The 18,076-nt window shown below is 46.5% G+C and overlaps 1 protein-coding gene across 2 annotated transcripts in view; it reads right to left on the bottom strand.

The window, feature by feature from the left end:
* SMYD3 (SET and MYND domain containing 3) overlaps window positions 1-18,076 on the bottom strand; it is a 717,667-nt gene that overhangs the window by 65,102 nt on the left and 634,489 nt on the right. Inside the window, exon 11 of one of the 2 annotated variants that reach the window (XM_027122399.1) lies at window positions 6,764-7,268. The exons of the other annotated variant lie outside the window; for it this stretch is intronic. Coding sequence (XP_026978200.1) covers window positions 6,779-7,268 — 490 coding nt within the window. The 3' untranslated portion in view covers window positions 6,764-6,778. Of the gene's footprint in view, window positions 1-6,763; window positions 7,269-18,076 lie in introns of those variants that run through there. 2 annotated transcript variants of the gene reach the window in all.

Below are 18,076 nucleotides of genomic sequence, written 5' to 3'. Positions count from 1 at the left end.
TGATGTGGGGTGCCAGGACTCACTAGGTCCAATTTGGCTTTTAAAGTCAAGTCTCTGGTGGACAAACCAAATAAACAGCCCCACTTAGAGAATTCGATCTTAAAGAAGTTTATTTTTGTCTGGGTGTGCTACATATTATACCAGAACCAATTACAAATGTTTAAAATAGCTAAACTTTAAAAAATGTGTTTGATGCTTTTATATGTAAAAGAATTTTCAAAAACAATAATAATGCCAATAAACAGAGTATCAGATTTGACAAGGTAGATCACTAAGTGGTTGAAAAACTTCTCCCAGAGGATGTTGATTAACATTTCCCTCCGTCCTGGAGGGCACTGGAAACAGGCCATCCTTGGCCTGGATTTATTCAACGTCTGTAGCCACGATCTGGATAAAGATATTTAAGACATGTTTATCAAACCTGCGGTTGCTAGAAAGTTCAGAGGTAGGGATAATAGCTCTCTAATCTTGGCCATGTTACTTAATCCATTGGACTCTCCATTTCCTCATCTATAAAATGGGGATAATGATTCCTTTCTCAGAGAGTTATTGTGAAGCATTAACGAGCTAGAAGTATGTAAAGTGAGCCAGTAAAGTTAGTTATGCTCCTCCATATGCAGAGCGGTGGCATCAGGATTAAAAAAAAAAGTCTCCAGTTGGAAAAATAGGCTGAAACTAACAATTATTACACCCCAATAAAAGGGGAATCCTACATTTAGTTTTCCAAAAAAATGACTTTAGGGAAGGATCCACACAAAAACAATGGCACATGAAGAAAACAAATGAGTGGCAGACAAACAAACCAAAACAGAAGATCAAAAAACAAACTTGGAATAATATCAAATCATGTTCTTCCAAAATATTACAATGTCATTTAGTCTTGATCAAGGCTTTGCTATAGCAGTCAATCAGTCCCATCCGTTAAAGGAAGGTTGTGTGTTGTACAGTTCAGTCCAATGATTCCTGGAGAACTGACTTCAGGAATGTCTAAACATTGCTGTGAACATATTCCACTGTGTTTTATTTTATAATCGTTTGATTTATTTAAAATATTTGAGTTACTTTCAGAGTACCCCTGCATATAAGCAAAAACTTACTGAAAACTCACATAATGGGAGAGATCTGACCCAACAGTGTTCCTGGGATGGAGTTCTCCAAGTTTTCAGGGCCACCAGCACAGCAGGCTCCTACAAGGCCACCACAGGCCTCAGCTACAGGAGTCCTAGGGTCAGAGTCAAATACTAACCTCCCCTTCTCCCCAGATCATGAGCTGACTCTTTCTTCTTCTTTACTATAAATTGTAAAAATAGCTACTTGATAGTAAGATCAAAACGAATTTTATTTATTTATTTAATTTCTTGCCAAATGATTAGTTGTTTTTAAGATGATTTTTTTAAGAAACTTCTTCTGCCTCCCAAAGCAGAAGGATTGCCATATTAGAGATGGAATTTGATCACGCTTTGGATACCCCAGGTCAGTGGCTACAGGCTGTCGTCTAGGGCCTGGCTCTGGGCTCTGCAGGTTTCTGGCTTCTAAGGTGGTTCCAGTTTCTAGTGTTCCCTCATGGGCCTGTCTGTGACCTAAAATCCCATAATTAAACAAAAAAATAACAAAAGTCAAGCTGTGAAGAGGGCGGGGAATGGACTTGACTCCCCACTCCGGAAGGCCAGCACTGCTCCCTGAAATGATAGAATAAGAGGAAAAAGACAGGACCGGGAAGCCAGAGCCATGGGCCTTGTCCTAGTCTGACCCTGGGCAAATTTCTTAACTCACTGAGATATGATGCTCTCATCTGTAAAGCGAGTGGCTGCAGCTAGACTGTCTTTAGAATCCTCTCCAGCTCTGAAGTTCGATGATCTGTTAACGGCCTTAGCAGATTGGCCTTTGGGGGATTTACGGATTCCCCCCAAATCCCCACCAAGAGTGGCCGAAATGAGTTAAGGAGCATGAATGTTTAAGACTCACAGGGCTGGCAGTGAAGCTCTACAGTTTCTAAAAATGCCTCCTATCTTTCCTCATTATCTGATTCACAGAACCTAATTTAATGGTGAAATTCCGGAACGGCATGCCAGAACCTCCGACTGTGACATGAAAGATGGTCATCTCGGGCATGGGGCTCAGTTACGAATGACTTGCCATATGCTCAAGCACTCTGCCATTTGCCTCCAGCTGTTTATACATCACACCGAGGCCAGGAGAAGCGCCAGTAACAAACCATCGGCAACGACAAAAATAGCAATTTATGCAAGGTTTCTGAGACACAATTGCTGCTGCCGCTGTAAAACATGTACCACTCCAGACTGGTATTTTAGGTTGAACTGTATGAACTTGCCAATTTCATAGATAGAAAATGATCAACTAGCAATAGTTTCATATGGTTAAATCTACACAAAGATCCCTGATAGCTGGGGAAAGTAGAGTTCTCCAGGCCTCCCTCTGTGTGCAGTAAACAGAAGGAAGATAGATGACAGTCCAGACACAAAGCCAGGGCACGTGGAGGCTAAATGGTTCTTATACAACAAAAGGACAGTCATGGAGATGCCTTCTGGAAGTAGTGGAATTAGGTGAGGATTCCAGGAAAAGAACAAATTCACTATTTCTAGAGTTAACAAAAATTAATAGAAAAATGACAGAGTCACAAAGTTTCGAAAGTTTTTAAAAATTTGATGTACCTGATTATGAAGGCAACACAAGGGGAAACAGAGAGCTGGAGAGAAACAATGTTGTATCCTTTGAGCCCTGGATCCAGCTATGCCTGAAGCTAGATATTCCTGGACTTTTCAGTTACATGAGTCTTCCCATTACAAATCATACTCACACATACACACAAATAAGAATTATGATATACACAAAAGCTTACGATGCTAGACCAGACTGTCTTAAAATGTTGAAATGAGTCACAGAGAGGCAGGACCCACTTCATATCAAAAATTCAAAAAAGATTAGGCTTCTAGTCTGATTCACAAATCCACGGGGTCAAGCCCCAGGCAGCTGAAAACTACAGAGATGAATTGTTTATCTAAGATTCTGGGTAAAAGAAAAAAGAATATGTTTCCTGTTAAAACAGGAGAAATGAAAGAGAAGCTTCTCACATCCATAGATTCGGCCAGTGTGTTAGTGTCTAATGCAGAGCTGAGAAGGAAAGAGTCAGGCTATTTCACAGTTAGGTCTTCAGAATATAAGCTTGTTAATGCCCTCATTCATAGGCAAGAAGTTGGAGGTGAGGTGAAAATTACACAAGCCAAGAGCTAAGATTTGATTAAAATTATCAAATTATTAGATTAAAACTATTAGAATATTCCCATATTATTCTAATAATAAAAATATTAGAATAGTACTCAATGTTCCACGTCAATTTTGTCTCTTTTCTGAGCTGGTTAAACATTTGCAGATGTGCAATGCAGAAAGTAACAGCCCGCTGCTCATTTGTGTCCTAAGTCTTCCTGGCTACATGCTGCTGTTATAATTTACTGTTTTAGGCAAATGAAGATTGATTTTAATTTACTGCCAAAATTTGTGGCATGGGCGAAGGATAAGCTGGAACCAAAAACATATTTTGCTTTTTACCCTCTATTAGTCACCATTTGAAAATCAGTACTCAGTGTTCACCCCATTCGTGGCTCCAGACCACCGAACGAAAATTGTGTCCTCTTCCCAATTCCGACTGATGATGCGCTGTGCCATTATCCTGTGAGCTAATATGAGAGTCAGTAGCTGTCCCACCTGACAAATACGCCTTCAGAATCCAGGCTCGAGCACATTACTTGAAGAATGTGCAGCTAGGAGTTTAACATAACTTATACTCCCAAGTCCCCCACTACAGCTTCTGTATGCAGCATATGACTTGAGATAGAAGAGTAAAGAAACCAGAGAGTTTTTTTTTTTCTTTCTTATCCCATCATCGAATTGGTTTTGGACACTCCTTCCATCCCTGTGGCCATCTATTACATATTGAGGGCCCCCTATGTGCCTTGGAACAACTTAGCTGCTGGGAAGACGGTGATGAGTAAGACAGTCTTTCCAGTGGTTCAGCTTCTTTGTTATTCATAGGGATGATCAAAGGAAGAGACAGAGAAGAGGAAGAATTCTAGTCTGGAGAGGTGTGAGAAAGTATTCTAAAAGTACTCCAAAGTGGGGATGCAGAATTAAAATGTACCCAAAAAAGAATGCCAATGCACCACCCCATAGGTCGGTAATTAAAGCATTAGCAGCTAATATCTGTTGAGTGCTTATTTTGTACTGTGCATTTTGCTAACGTTTAACTCCTTTAATCCTTATTACAATAACCCTGTGACAGGTACTGTCAATATACTCACTTTAGAGACGGGAAGAATGAGGCTCAGGGAAGCTAAGAAACCCATGTCTAAAATAAGGGACCTCAAGGCAATGGAGTTGCAGCACAGCCCTATTTGACTCCTATCTAAACTCTTAGCTGCTATGCTATACTGCACTAATTTACTGGTAAACTTATATCCTGCCAATTTGGGACACGTAGTATTTCTCAAGATGAGTTTTCAAAATGGGCTAAAAAAAAAAAAAGCCATGTCTTCTCAAAAGTTAGAAATGAATCTGATTGAGGACAGGGCCTGAAGGTGGGCCTCTGCTACAAATCACGAGTGGGCTGTGGTCCAGCCTCTGCGGCCCACATCGAATCCCCTCCCAGCCAGCACCTGAGCACGTCCTGCTGCCGCAGCGGGGCTGCGGGCAGGTGGGAGCTCTGCTCCGGGTGCGCTCAGCTCGGCTTCTGGCCAGGGTCACTCTCCTCAGCACAGAGACCCGGGAGCTGACCAGGTCTCTGTGGGAATGCTGGCCTCAGATCAGAAGTCAAGAAATGACTTATGAGCACAGCCCTGCACTGCAAAGACATTTTTACCAACAAAGAGAAAAAAATTAGGAGAGCGATGAAGGGAAGGAGAGAGGGAAAAAAACACTTGGCCAAGGCCAGACAGGGTCAACCAATTAAGCCTCCCAACTTCTGGCCAAATGTTGATTCCTTGTTCACTGGTGACAAGTCAGGAATGGACTCTAAATTGTTCAAATCTATTTGAGGGAAGTGAGGCTGGCAGTGGCGATATCAGTACTGGCACATGTTAATGAGAGCAGTAAGCCAATTTGAAAATGGCCTTTCGTTCCTGGACTGGTAGTATTTTCTGGTCTCTAAGAAACCAAATAAAATTAAAACGCACCATTAATAACAAAACAATACTATCCCCCTTCCCGTTCAGATGCGACTGCATCTGATCAAAGCTGAATTATTAAATGTCTATAGATTAATCCCATAACTCTCAAGGGCCTGGAGTTTGTAATTTCCCTGAAAAAACAGGCACAATCTATACCGTGAAAAATTTAATTGCACTTTAATTACCAGTTAGGCTGACTAGCATGAGATATGGGTGCCTTCAAGTTCTAACAGTCATTATGATTCCAAGAGAATTCTGAAGGGAAATCATTGAATCTCTGGGGAGTATTCTCTTCTTCTGCCACTGCCAAAATCAAAATGAGAGCAGGAAAAGATGTAAAGGGTGATTCAGATTCTTCCAGATCATAACCCAGGACGGCCCCCAGCAACAACAAGCTGGCTGTTCCCAGGCAGCTGCGCTACACGTTTGGTAATAGGCTAAGACAGAAGTCGGTCTCCTGCAGTGGAGTTCTGGTACGTTAAACAGATAAAGGCTCTGGGCTGGGGTGTTTCTTTTCGTTTTTAAAATCAGATCCAAGATAGCATACTCGTTTCTTGGTTTCTCGGTGCTGGGCCCCCGTGTGGGCATGTGCCCTCCACCTCCACAGCACACGCGCACACACAGGCTCCTCTCCCACCTGTTTCCATGACGTTTCAAAAACATGATTTCTAAAGGGACAAGGGAAGAAAGTAACACTATCACGGAAGTCTCTAGCAAAAATGGAAAAGGGAAGAATTCAAGAGGATACGAGTTTAGCCTTCTAACGCTTTACTTTATCAGAGAACCGACTGCCTGGGGAGAGGGCAGCCTCCTGAGAGCTGGTGCAGGAGGTGAAGGGAGGTGAAGCCGGCCACTCCTCTCCTGTCCTCAAGCCCATGTTGGCCTCCTAGATGCCCCAAGGTTCTTGAGGTGTTTGCCGTGTGTGTGTGTGTGTGTGTGTGTGTGTGTGTGTGTGTGTGTGTTTCCACCTCGACTGCAGAATGCCTCGGCCCCTTCTGGGGGACACTGTCCCACGCCAGCACAGGACTTTTTATAATGGGAAGAAATGCGGCTGTGCTTTTTGAAAGTCAGGCTGGGGTCAAAATATGATTTTTCACAAGGTCTCCAAGCAGCTTGGAGCTCTGTACTGACTGCAGCTGCTCTGTGCTGCCGGGTTCATCGCCTCAGCATTAGCGATCATTTGGTAGCTGGATTACAATTCCGTCTGCCAGGTAAATGTTCAGATGCTCAGAATCATCTACCACTTTTCTCTTCTCCAAATGTGCATCCGTTTTCCTTCTCGGAGCCTCTGTACCGAACCTGCACCGACATACAGTGCTGCACTGGGCTTGGGCGGGATTTGCATGTCCCTCTCTCAGGGACCCAAGAGCTGGGTTGAACAGCTCCCATCCCAGCCACGTGGGTCCCCATCTACAGAGGAAGCACAGGCCCTCTCTTACGGAGCCCCGTGGTTCAAGAGGAGGAGGTAGCAGAGTGTAACTCTGCCATCAATACTTAGAGGTACCCCTTCTCGGAGCACCGGCCGTTGAGTTCCTTGGGGTGGCAGCTAGGCCCACAGACACAAGGTACTCAGGTTAGGAACAAAGAGGGGGACAACGTCAGAACGCCATTCTACAGATCACCAAGTAAAGACTGCGAGCTTGTAGCATGAGGCAGCGAGACGCAGCAGACCTCCTAGCTCGGGCAAAGTGGACAGAAGGACAGCAGGGACGCCGAAGACACCTGGGCAGAAGGAGGCTTTCCTCCCTCTGTTCGTGCTCTGTGGGTGGAAGCCAGGAGAGCACAGCTCCTGAGTTCCAAGTCTCCCCCAAATGTTCCACACTCCATTTCCAGAACTGTAAAGGTCCTCGTACAGACAGGACTGGAACTGACAAATGAGTATGAGTGGTCAGGAGGTCATTCTGCGGCATCGCCTCCCCGTCACTCACCGAAAGTTGCACCTCCACTCGAGCCACTCCTTCCAGGCCCGGTGGGACGGCTTGAGAACTGATCGACGGTCTGAGCTGCACTCCCGCTGGTCCGCTCTCTTCGGAGCCTTGAGGGGCTGCACGTCCGTGGACCTGATGGGCAGCATTAGGTTTGAAGAGGCTGGAAAGGGAAAGCCATCAGGGCTTCTGTGTCTAGCCCGTCTGAGCCCTGGGGGTCTGCATCAGAATGCTGCAATTTGAATGATGGAACTGAACTGGGAGCTGTGGAGAGAGGACCAGTTTCCAAAGAAGTCCTCAGTGGAAAACTGAAATACGACGGCAGCAGGATGCTACAAATGGATCCAGCTGCTAAAGCCACGTGGCCTGGGAGACTGAGGAAATGCTGTTGCCACATGGAGGCAGACGGAAAAAAAAAAATTACCAGGGAAGATTTTTTAGTAGCTACTGAGATTATCAGATATTCTGGCCAAAGTCCCCGATGCTTGTTGTCCTTCCGATATTATGCTCTCGCCTCCCTTCAGGCTCACGGGTGCATCTTCCAATTCAACAGGGCCTCCTGTCTCTGAACGGAGAACTAGTCCCTCTCGGAACTTAAAAGTCTGAAGGCTGCATTGCAGCTGCCACATTCGGGCAGATCACTGATGCAGACTCCTCCGGCCTTCCCGATATCCTGGTGTGATGTGAATGAACACCGTGCAGCAGGTAAACAGAGCGCTAAAGTGCAAAGCACGACTCTTATTTATAGATCAAACACCTGCCATCAATTTAAACAGTAGTTTAAATCTAACTTGAAAGTTGAGCAAGAGACTGAACGCCCCCTTGAAGCAAGCAATTTTGAAGCAGCAGTTCATGTATACAGATGTGTTTAAAGCCTACTTCAGAATGCTGTAATTACCATCAAAAAGACAGATTCCATTAGATATCTGTTATGCTTTTAGCGTCTGTACTCCCAGACAGATTTGAACAAATGGTGAAAGCCTTGGGTTTCTTAACACTATACTTTTAACATTATTTCTTTAAAGGGCCGGGGCTTAGGATTTTCAGAATTTGGGAAACCATCTGATCAGAGGTTTTTGGAACAGATGATGATACAGTTTGGCTGTTCCTGTCATTTTGCCTTTTCAACCACAGTTCTACGTCCAGCCTCTCTCTCTACCAGGTGCATAACAAACTTAATATTTAGAGCAAGCTATCTTCCTAAACACAAATCAGTGAAGAGTGAAGGCATCTCTAATCACAAGCAAATAGGTGGGGGGGCGGGGTAGTGGTGGTGGGATGAATTGGGGGATTGGGATGGACATATATACACTAATATGTATAAAATAGATAACTCATAAGAACCTGCTGTATAAAAAATAAAAATAAATCACAAGCAAATAATAACCATCATTTCTTGAATGTTAAAAATTAGGCGATATGCGGTACAGGTGCACCATGGATATTATTCCATTAATACTTCTGATGAGCTCTTGAAGGTCGGTATTATTACCTTCACTTCACAAATAATAAAAACTGAGGTTCTGAGAGGTTAAGTACACTGCCTGAGATCAGCTAGTAAGTGGAAGAATTTGGATTTGACCATGGGTTGGCCTTGCTCCAAAGCCCTTGTTCTTTCCTCTACGTCATACTAGCTCAGAAAAAGGCCCTTCTTTTTTGCATAGATTGTCTCAAAATTGATTTTCCATTTACAGGGATACGGAACGTCCTTCTGGAAGTAGGCGATGACTATGTTCAGTGGCTGGAAATCGGTTTGACCTCTGGGACATGAGTCAGTCCAAGAACGGGATTCGGCTGCAGGCCGCATCAGTCAGGCAGGTCATTTCCCTCAGTGGTATTTCTTCTCCCCCAGGAAATCATAAGAATGGATTGGAGACCTTTTACATTCCTTATAATTCTAAAGTTCTATGTGTTTCTGAGTCATGACTGCTTTACCCTCTGCACTGATGAGGACAGGCTTGTGCCCAGAAGGACCTGTACTATTTCAGGTCCTTCAATGTGCCAGCCCTCCTCAAGCAGGAGCTGTTCCCGTGGACTGTAACACCCTCCCCGCTCCACCAGGTACCTCGACAGCTGTGTGATGAATGGACAAGGCAAGGCGTGAATGCAGACAGGTCTTCGCTGTGCTCTGTGGACGGTGTGCCTCCCAGTTTCCTCCTTTATGACCAACATAACACCTACAGCCTGAGTCAACCCTGAGTGAGGGAGGTACGTTGTTTGGGAAAACATGCTTGGGGGTAGGTCTAGGGAAACATCCCCTCATCAGGGTAACCTACAGAGAACATTCCCAGTCACCTGCCATGCATGAGAAACTCACCCAGTAGCAGGAATAAAAAAAGAGAGAGGCAGCCACTCAAAGGGCCGGGGTGATAGAGAAGCACTACCTTGTTTATCAGGATATAATAATTAGCACCTCTTTTTTTCTTTTTTGGTACAAGCTACTGTGAGTGAGTGAGTGAATCTGAGAAATGGGCAAGCCAGAGAGTGTGGTTTCACAGCAAGGATGGAGAGGCAGCTGGGTATGGAGGCAGATGAAGATACAGAGTGGCAGTAATGGTGATGAGACTGCTTCTTTCATTTGCAAAGGTCCCTGAGATAAAATTTACAAGGGTCAACACACAGCCAGAGAGGCAAACCTCCCTCCCCCAGGTGCAGGCTCAGCAGCTGGCCTCAGAATAAGATTAAATGAATCCCACCCTTGAAGGAGGGAGGCCGCCCAGGCAGAAGGATCACACCTTAGAGATGGCAAGAAAGGAAGCTATTCCCTAGCCTAAGGGCATTTGGGAGAAGTACGTGAATAGTAATTATTTGAAAAGAGATAACCAAAAAAGACTTCCAAGGCCAAGCCCTAGTCAAACTAATCTACTCAACCTTTACAGCAAGGCTAAAGACTAGGTGGGTAATGGCCTACCCATCAAAGAGCTTATTATGATTTCTAGACACTCCACAGAAGGGCTGCAAATAAGACCAGAGCTGGAGAAGGCTCTGGAAACCACAAAGTAGAAGTGGAACTAGGAGTAGCTGTCCTCAGGAGAAAGGCAACATTTAGAGTTTAGATGTCATCAGAATATTAGCACCGAAACTGTTGTTTCATTTGGGTTACCTCGTGGGGCCTCATCTATGCGCAGATGAATCACTGGTATGAAATGAGCTAAAATATTAATTGTAGTTGCTTTTAGGTGATGGGGTTGTTTGGAGGAGTCCATTGTTGTACCTTTTTAAAAAAACAATGATAGTATAACTTTTATAATCAGAAGGGAAAAAAGGGGAAATAAACAGCTGTCCTTAAATCCTGTGAAAGCTGCAGAAAGGAAGCTAAGTCCAGGTCAGCACACTTACTGTCTAGCAAAGGAGTAAACCATGACTATTACATGAGCTATTAAATACGGTTTGAACTGCAGTCCCAAGGGAAAGCACTCAAATTTCTGGGATCCTCTTGCTTTGAACAGAAACAATTTAATAATGTCATTTATAGCCATGTCCGATTGTCCAAACCATTGTCTTCACAGAAATATTAGAAAATTAAGGTGGAAAAATTTGTGAGGCAGCAGCAAGTGTAAGGACAGATACAGCTCAGCTTTTTAAAAGAAGATTCCTTCTTTCTTGATCTTCTCATTTAACTGGGGGCAAATAGAGAACTTCATTGTTACCCCACACACTTGTTTCAAAGCCTTGTCCTTCTAGTACTGAACACGTGCAGCCCCAGGGACCTGTGAAATGAATGCTGCTGCAGGATTTTATTTAAATGACATGTCTGATCTCCTGTGCTGTGTAAGTGGCATTGCTGAGGAGCTGCTCTTTCCAAAGGATTTGAGGTCACTTAGCTTGTACTGGCTCTGCCAGGAGCTCCGATGAGGAAGACTTCGGGACGTTCCACCTGACAGAACTTTAGAATTTGCAGCAGGTATATTTTCCTCAGCTTCCGGATCCTTGGGAATGACCTTATACTATGGATTCCGTCACACATACACTCTCTTCACTGAAGGCTCCCAGGATATCTTCATCACAAAAGGGCCTCGGTTAGTGCTTGAGATGGAGTGCAAACCAAGCTCACAGAGGACCAGGTTGGACAAGGCCAGAGCAGGACAACGGTCTTGATCCTTCCTCCACATCTCCAGGTACAGCCTCCAAGGAAAACAACTTTAAGGCAAGCCAGGCAACTGTTGCTACCAAATAGTGGGATATTCAGTGTAAGAAACAGAAGATAGTCTTATATCCGTGACGCTCCCACTGTGCCCCAAGGCTCCTTCCCAGATGCGCAGGGATGACGACTCCATTTGTGGCTAAGCATTCCCACTGACTTGCCAGGGGTTGGGGCTCTAGTTTGGGATATGCTCCAGTCTTCCTTCTAAAGTTATAAACAGATTCAAAACTTAACGGAAATCTGGAACCCAGGAACAGAGAGGAGGCTCTTGTTGACAAATGGAACATCATGGTGGCAGACCCAGAAGAGCTGCTGGTTAGCTCAGCATGAAGTGTCCCTTCCTCCCACCCAAGGGTGCACGTGGACATCACACCTGTGTTCCCCTTCTTCCCTCGGTCACCCAGTCCCAGCAGCGTGCTCTAATTTTTCTTGAAGTGTAGCTTATGGATAACCTGCATCAGAATAGTTGGGGCCAAGCAAGGAGATATTAGAGAGTTGGGGCCTAGGGAATCCGTATGCTTAACCCCCAAGCCATCCTGATGCATATTAACATTTGAGCATCACACCCAAGGAAGTACTCAGATCCTGTTGCCAACAGCAACCTGATGGGTGGTGGCAGAAGCCACTGGGTCCCTGCAGCGCCTCCTCTGTGTGGTTGCTGTCCTGCTCGATGGCATTAGAATACCCTTCACGGATAAGGATGGTGACAAAAGGTAACATCTTTAGCCCTTTGTAGCCTACAAAGTTTCTCCATAGCCTCTGTCTCGTCACATCAACTCCTCTGAGGTATGAATTAGAATCTCTATTTTCACAAACTCAGAAATCATGTGCCCTAAAAATACGGCACAGCCTGCTGCTAAGTAGCTGAGCTGAGGCTGTGGACCTGGGTTTGGTGATTCTAAAGCCTATGATCCAGCCACTCGTTAGCGCTGCCCTTCAAGTGTCCACAGTGGCTGCCCTGCACCGTTTACCTTCTCTGGTGAGTGGGTAAGATGCGGCTCACAGTTCTTTTAAAAGAGCAGTGCACCTCTGTGGAAGAAGATGGGCCAGGGTACCCCAAAGATATTTGGGGCAAAGCCTTGGGATGTGGGGAGGGGTCAGCATGTCCAGTGAAGCTTAAAGGGGACAAAACAACAGATCCAGGAGATCCTTCCTACAGTCAGCCACTACCAGATATCTATGCCAAGAAACCAAGATTTTTCTCCAAATGGATTACAATTGAGTAGAAGAGAAAATCAAGTCTGTTTCCTTGCAGACCTCAGTGGCAAACGCCCCACAGAGAGCGTTCCTTGGGGGCACAGCACCCTCACTCTATCCAGACAGGCCAGGGGGAGTGGGGCTCACTCTGGCGTTGGCTGTAATCACGCTCAGCTAAGCAGGATCCTCAGACACTCTTCGGAATGGGAGACTGAAACAATGCGATATTCAGCTGAGCCAGTGCAAGGCCAGATATCACGTAATCCAAGGCGACCTCCACTGTCACGGCCTCTCCCGTTGCGGAGCACAGGCTCCGGATGTGCAGGCTCAGCGGCCATGGCTCACGGGCCCAGCCGCTCCGTGGCACGTGGGATCCTCCCAGACCGGGGCACGAACCCGTGTCCCCTGCATCGGCAGGCGGACTCTCAACCACTGCGCCACCAGGGAAGCCCCCTCCTCTACTTCTTCAATCAAAAGACATTTGTACACATGTGGCATAAGGCCCATTTAAAAAAACTCCAGTGAGACTGTCCTCAAATCTACCAGAACAGGGCTGAGCCAAAGTGAGTGTTTAATAAACAGAACTGGAGGGTGAGCAAGACATGCCTTGCTCCGTCGGCCCAGGGCGGGTGCCTTGAACCACCCAGATGCTGTGAGAGCAAAGGGGTTTTCATTCTGTCTCCCTAATTATTACAGTCTCTGTCTGCCACCCTCAGGCACTAGGGCCCTGCAGAGGGAGAGTTCAGCCCTTTGGTGTGAAATACAGAGTGACAGAGGCCTTTGGCTTCAGAAGAAAGGGGCTGGATAAGCAAGTACAAAAGGGAACACAGGAGCTTCCCAGGTGGCGCAGTGGCTAAGAAACCGCCTGCCAATGCAGAGGACACAGGTTCGAGCCCTGGTCCAGGAAGATCCCACATGCCACAGAGCAACTAAACCCGTGCGCCACAACTACTGAGACTGCGCTCTAGAGCCCGGGTGCTGCAACTACTGAAGCCCGGGCTCCTAGAGCCCGTGCTCCGCAACAAGAGAAGCCACTTCAATGAGAAGCCCGCACACCGCAAGGAAGAGTAGCCCCCGCTCGCCACAACTAGAGAAAGCCCACATGCAGCAACAAAGACCCAACACAGCCCAAAAAAAAAAAAAATTCAAAAAAAAAAAAAAAAAGGGAACACAGGAATGGTATTTAGAGGACCTGATTCATATAGTCTTGCTTTTCCATCTTCTTTAGGACAATTTTTAAATCCATTTTCTTTCGCTCTTCCTCCCTCTCTGCCCCTTCCCTAAGCTTTTCTGTGCTTGAGCTCTCCCTCCCACCCACCCCCCGCCTCCCCCAACACACAGAATTGTGAGTGCGCTCCTGTTTCCGAGGCTGTAGCACCTGTGCTCAGAGAAGCATACATTAGAAAGGCAGGGAAGGAAGAGGGGAAATAAAAGCAAGTAACCTTTTAACCTCAGCCATCTAAATCCTACCACTAGGCTCGGTAGGATTTATCAACTTCAGTCACATGGCCAATTTTCACAGATGCTCCTTCAAGAAGCTCTCACCGTGCCCACGTGTGCTTTACTGACTCTCTTGTCTGCCCACCCCCGCAGTCGTTCACTTAGGTGGTCAGGCGACCTTTCAGAAAAGCCTGGACGCGGGATTTCTGCTCTCCTTTTCCGCTGAAGAGAGGACGGGCACAGTGGCAAGAATGCCAAACGAGAAAAGAAACTTGGAATGACTTCCCTGATTCAGTCCCAGTCTTGACCCGGGAGGAAACTGCACTGGCGCGGAAGCTCTGGCGGAGCCCCAGGTGCCGCGGGCCAGGCGAGGCTCCGTTCCGCTGACTGCGCTGCCGGGGACGGGCGAGCGCGCGCCCGAATCACGGCGAGATGCCAGCCCTTCGCACGGAGGGACCCAGAGGCCCGGGGCCATGCTTTCCGTGACGCGGCGGCCTCCGCTCCCACTCATGTCTACAAGGGAGGCTCCTACCCCCTTGCTTTCGGCGCAGCCAGCTGACGAGCAGCGTCTGAAAGTGCCCGGGCCCAGGCCACTCTGCACTGCTCCCCGACGTGGGCGAAGACCGGCGGCGGGGGAGCCTGCACAGCCTTGGCCCTGGGGCGCTGCACACAGCTGGCCACTGACCAAAATATCTGTCACCATTTAGGCAAATGGCCTGAAAGAAGAGATGCTTCATAGCGGGGTATCGCCTCCATACTGGGCACCACTAAAGGTTTCCTGTATAAATGAACGGGGAGATGAAGGGGTGACAGGGCCAACAAAACGAAGTCATGGTTCCCTCAAGCCGCAGGCGGAGCTTCCACTGAGGAACCTCTGACGGTGAAGACCCACCAAGTGCTCAGCAGGGACCTGGATATGTCACCCTGGGGAGGACCCCCGGGAAGCGACCCCAGACACACGAGAACACAGCTTTGCCGTAAGGCCGACATTAAAGGAAGAAGTGCTACCACGGCTCCTGGCAATTTCCTAGCCATCACCCTTGGGAAGCCTTTTCTATTTCCCCCCCTTTTCCTAGACTCGGAGCTCTCAGGGCAGCTCTCAATGACCTCGTCTAGAAGGCTTTCCACCTGCCTGTCATCTAAGTCCTTCTCCAGTTGTTCCTGCCTGTCCCAGGCCCAGATCCAGAAGGAGATTCTACCACTGGTAGTCACTGGAATGAGATTTCTAAGCGGCTGTGTTAGTCTGCTGCGACCGCTACACCAAAATACTATAAACTGGGTGGCTTAAATGACAGACAGTTATTTCTCACAGTTCTAGAAGCTGGGAATTACAAATTCAAGGTGCCAGCTGATTCAGTTCCTGGTGAGAATCCTCTTCCTGGCTTGCAGACAACCCTCTTCTTACTGTGTCCTCACAGCAGAGAGAAAGAGAGAGCTAGCTTTCTGGTCTTTTCTTATAATCTCATCACAAGGACCCCACTCTCATGACCTCATCTAAATCTAATACCTCCAAAGGCCCACCTTCCAACACCATCACACTGGGGGTTAGGGCTTCAACATATACAATCTGGGCGGACAGAGACATTCAGTCTGTAACAGCTGCCCCTTCATCTAGTCTGCTTCCTGATCTCCAGGCCAGGAAGTGCTAAGAATGTGGGATGAGGCCACCCTTGGTCTTCCCTGAACACCTCACCCCTCCATCCACTTTTCTTACTGCCTTTGTGGCTTCTGTTGTGTGCTCACTTCTCCCATGACAGTCGAAGCCCCTTGGAGAGAGGAATAGATGATAAAAGCACTTATTGAGTATGTGCCCACTATTCTAAATACACTGTCACTTAATTCTTACGGCAATCTGTGAGAGAGACATGAATTGTTCCTATTTCACATCCAGAGAAAGCTCAAGTTTGGAAGAAGTAAGTAACTTGCCCAAGGTCATGCCCCAGCAAAGGCTTATCTCAGGCTAGAATTGAAGTCTCTCTACAAAACTCTTGGTTACTTTCTCCCCTGAAAGCAGGAACCTCCTTTTAGTTATCTTTGTATCCCTGCTCCTACTCATAGCACCTAGCACAGTGCTGTATATGTTGTATTCACTTATATACTCATTAAATAAAAATTAAAGAATGTGGGCTTCCCTGGTGGCACAGTGGTTGAGAGTCCGCCTGCCGATTCAGGGGACACGGGTTCGTGCCCCAGTCCGGGAAGATCCCACATGCCGCGGAGAGGCTGGGCCCGTGAGCCATGGCCACTGAGCCTGTGCGTCCGGAGCCTGTGCTCCGCAACGGGAGAGGCCACAACAGTGAGAGGCCCACGTGCTGCCAAAAAAAAAAAAAAAAAAAAAAAAAAAATTAAAGAATGTGCATCCTACATTCACTCCATCAGATTTTTAAAAAGTGTACAGTTGAGCAATATTAAGTATATTCACATTGTTGTGGATGAGACCTCCGGAACTTTTTTCATCTTGCAATACTGAAACTCTGTACCCATTGAACAACTCCCCATTTCCCCCTCCCCCAACCCCTGGCAGCCACTATTCTACTTTCTGTTTCTATGAGTTTGATTACTTTAGATGCATCTGAGTGGAATCATGCAGTATTTGTCTTTTTGTGACTCTCTTCTTTCACTTAGTATAATGTCCTCAAGGTTCATCCATGTGGTCACAAAAGCAAGATTTCCTTCTTTTTTATGGCTGAATATTATTCTGATATATATTCCACTAGGTTTTATAAATGCCCTATCTCATCAAGTTGCTTTCTTAACACCCCTTCTTAATTTCACTTCACTCACAGAAGAGCTTTAATAATATGACCACTACCCCCACCAGCTGTTGAGCTCTGGCACTGTGCTAATTGAGCCTCTCACTCTGTGCTCACGGTAACACTTGAAGGTCATTGTTGTGATCTGCAGATGAGGAAACGGAGGCCACGGAGATGAAATAACATATTCAAGGTCACAGGACTTCAAAGTGCAGCAATCTGGATCTCTGATGCTCTTCCGGGCTCCTCTGACTCTACAGCGTGCTGTCCTCCATTCATCTGTACTTCCTCTCAGTGAGTGACGTAACAGAAAGAGACACTGAGGACCAGACACATGAGGTGACACCAAGGGTGCTCTGCCCATTAGCTGCAGAGGTGGGGTGGACCCCTGAGTTCATGACTCCTGGCCCAGGGCTCTCTTCCCTACTCACCTGCCACCTACCTCACCAGGCCATTCCCAATCTAGGTGACCTGTGGGTGTGACTGCTTACTCAATCCAAATCCCATACCTTCCTCAAGGCCCAGATCAAGACTCACTTTTTCCTGACCAAACGCTCCCACTGACATTCCTCGTACTTTGCTTCCCCTTTGCTTTGCATGGACAAATCCAGTACATTCTCGCAGGTAGTGTTATATACTGCTTTATGATCCTCCAAGGAAGGCTGCATGCTTTCCTTCCCACCACACCACCTAACAGCATCCTGGGGATGTGGCTGGCCCTTGACAAATGCTTTCTGACTGGATGCACCATAGAGCTATGCAATTTAAGAGCCTCCTTAGGGAACATCTGGCTTAACATGCTCATTTTCCAGTTGAGAAACTGGGTCCCAGAGACGTGTAGTGACTTGTCTGGTTACAGAGCTAATTAGTGAAGACTCGGGCCCGGAACCCAGTCTTCTGTCTCCTGATTGGTGCTCTCCTGCTACTCTGGGTGCCGGGCCCCATCTAACCAGGAGACTTTCGCATTTCTCTGCATCAGAATTGTGTCCTAAGGCCCTAAGTGGGCAAACACAAGGAAAGAGAGGTTAAATCCTACATTCAGTCATTTTAAGGGGATATGAAAGTATTACTTTTTAATTTCTAGAGGGGAAGAAAAAATGAAGAGGAATACTGAACAGAGAAAAATAAAGACTAGTGAAAAATTCCCAGTTCTTATACAGATATTAAATAGCTGAAAGACAAGAGAGTCTCTCACGGTCCTTCTTCCTCTGCCCCCTCCCACCCCCATATTGCCTGCTTTTAAGGAAGGCCAAGGAGAATGCAATTCTCTCCAGGGTAAAGTGTGAAAATCTAGAAGGGACATTAACATTTTATGACCTCAAAATTTTTAATAAATTAACTTTATTAAAGGATCGCTGGTTTTTTAGTACCTTGAAACTGAAAGGTACTACACCTTCTAGAAAATATATATTCACCTCATTTGCAGGTTTGCTGCAT

This window comes from Aethalodelphis obliquidens, unplaced genomic scaffold (assembly GCF_003676395.1).
Source record: "Aethalodelphis obliquidens isolate GAN/ISIS:26980383/991018 unplaced genomic scaffold, ASM367639v1 scaffold24, whole genome shotgun sequence".
Classification (NCBI taxonomy): Eukaryota; Metazoa; Chordata; class Mammalia; order Artiodactyla; family Delphinidae; genus Aethalodelphis; species Aethalodelphis obliquidens.
The sequence above is the reverse complement of the archived record's forward strand: the minus strand, read 5'-3'. Positions and strand labels throughout refer to the sequence as shown.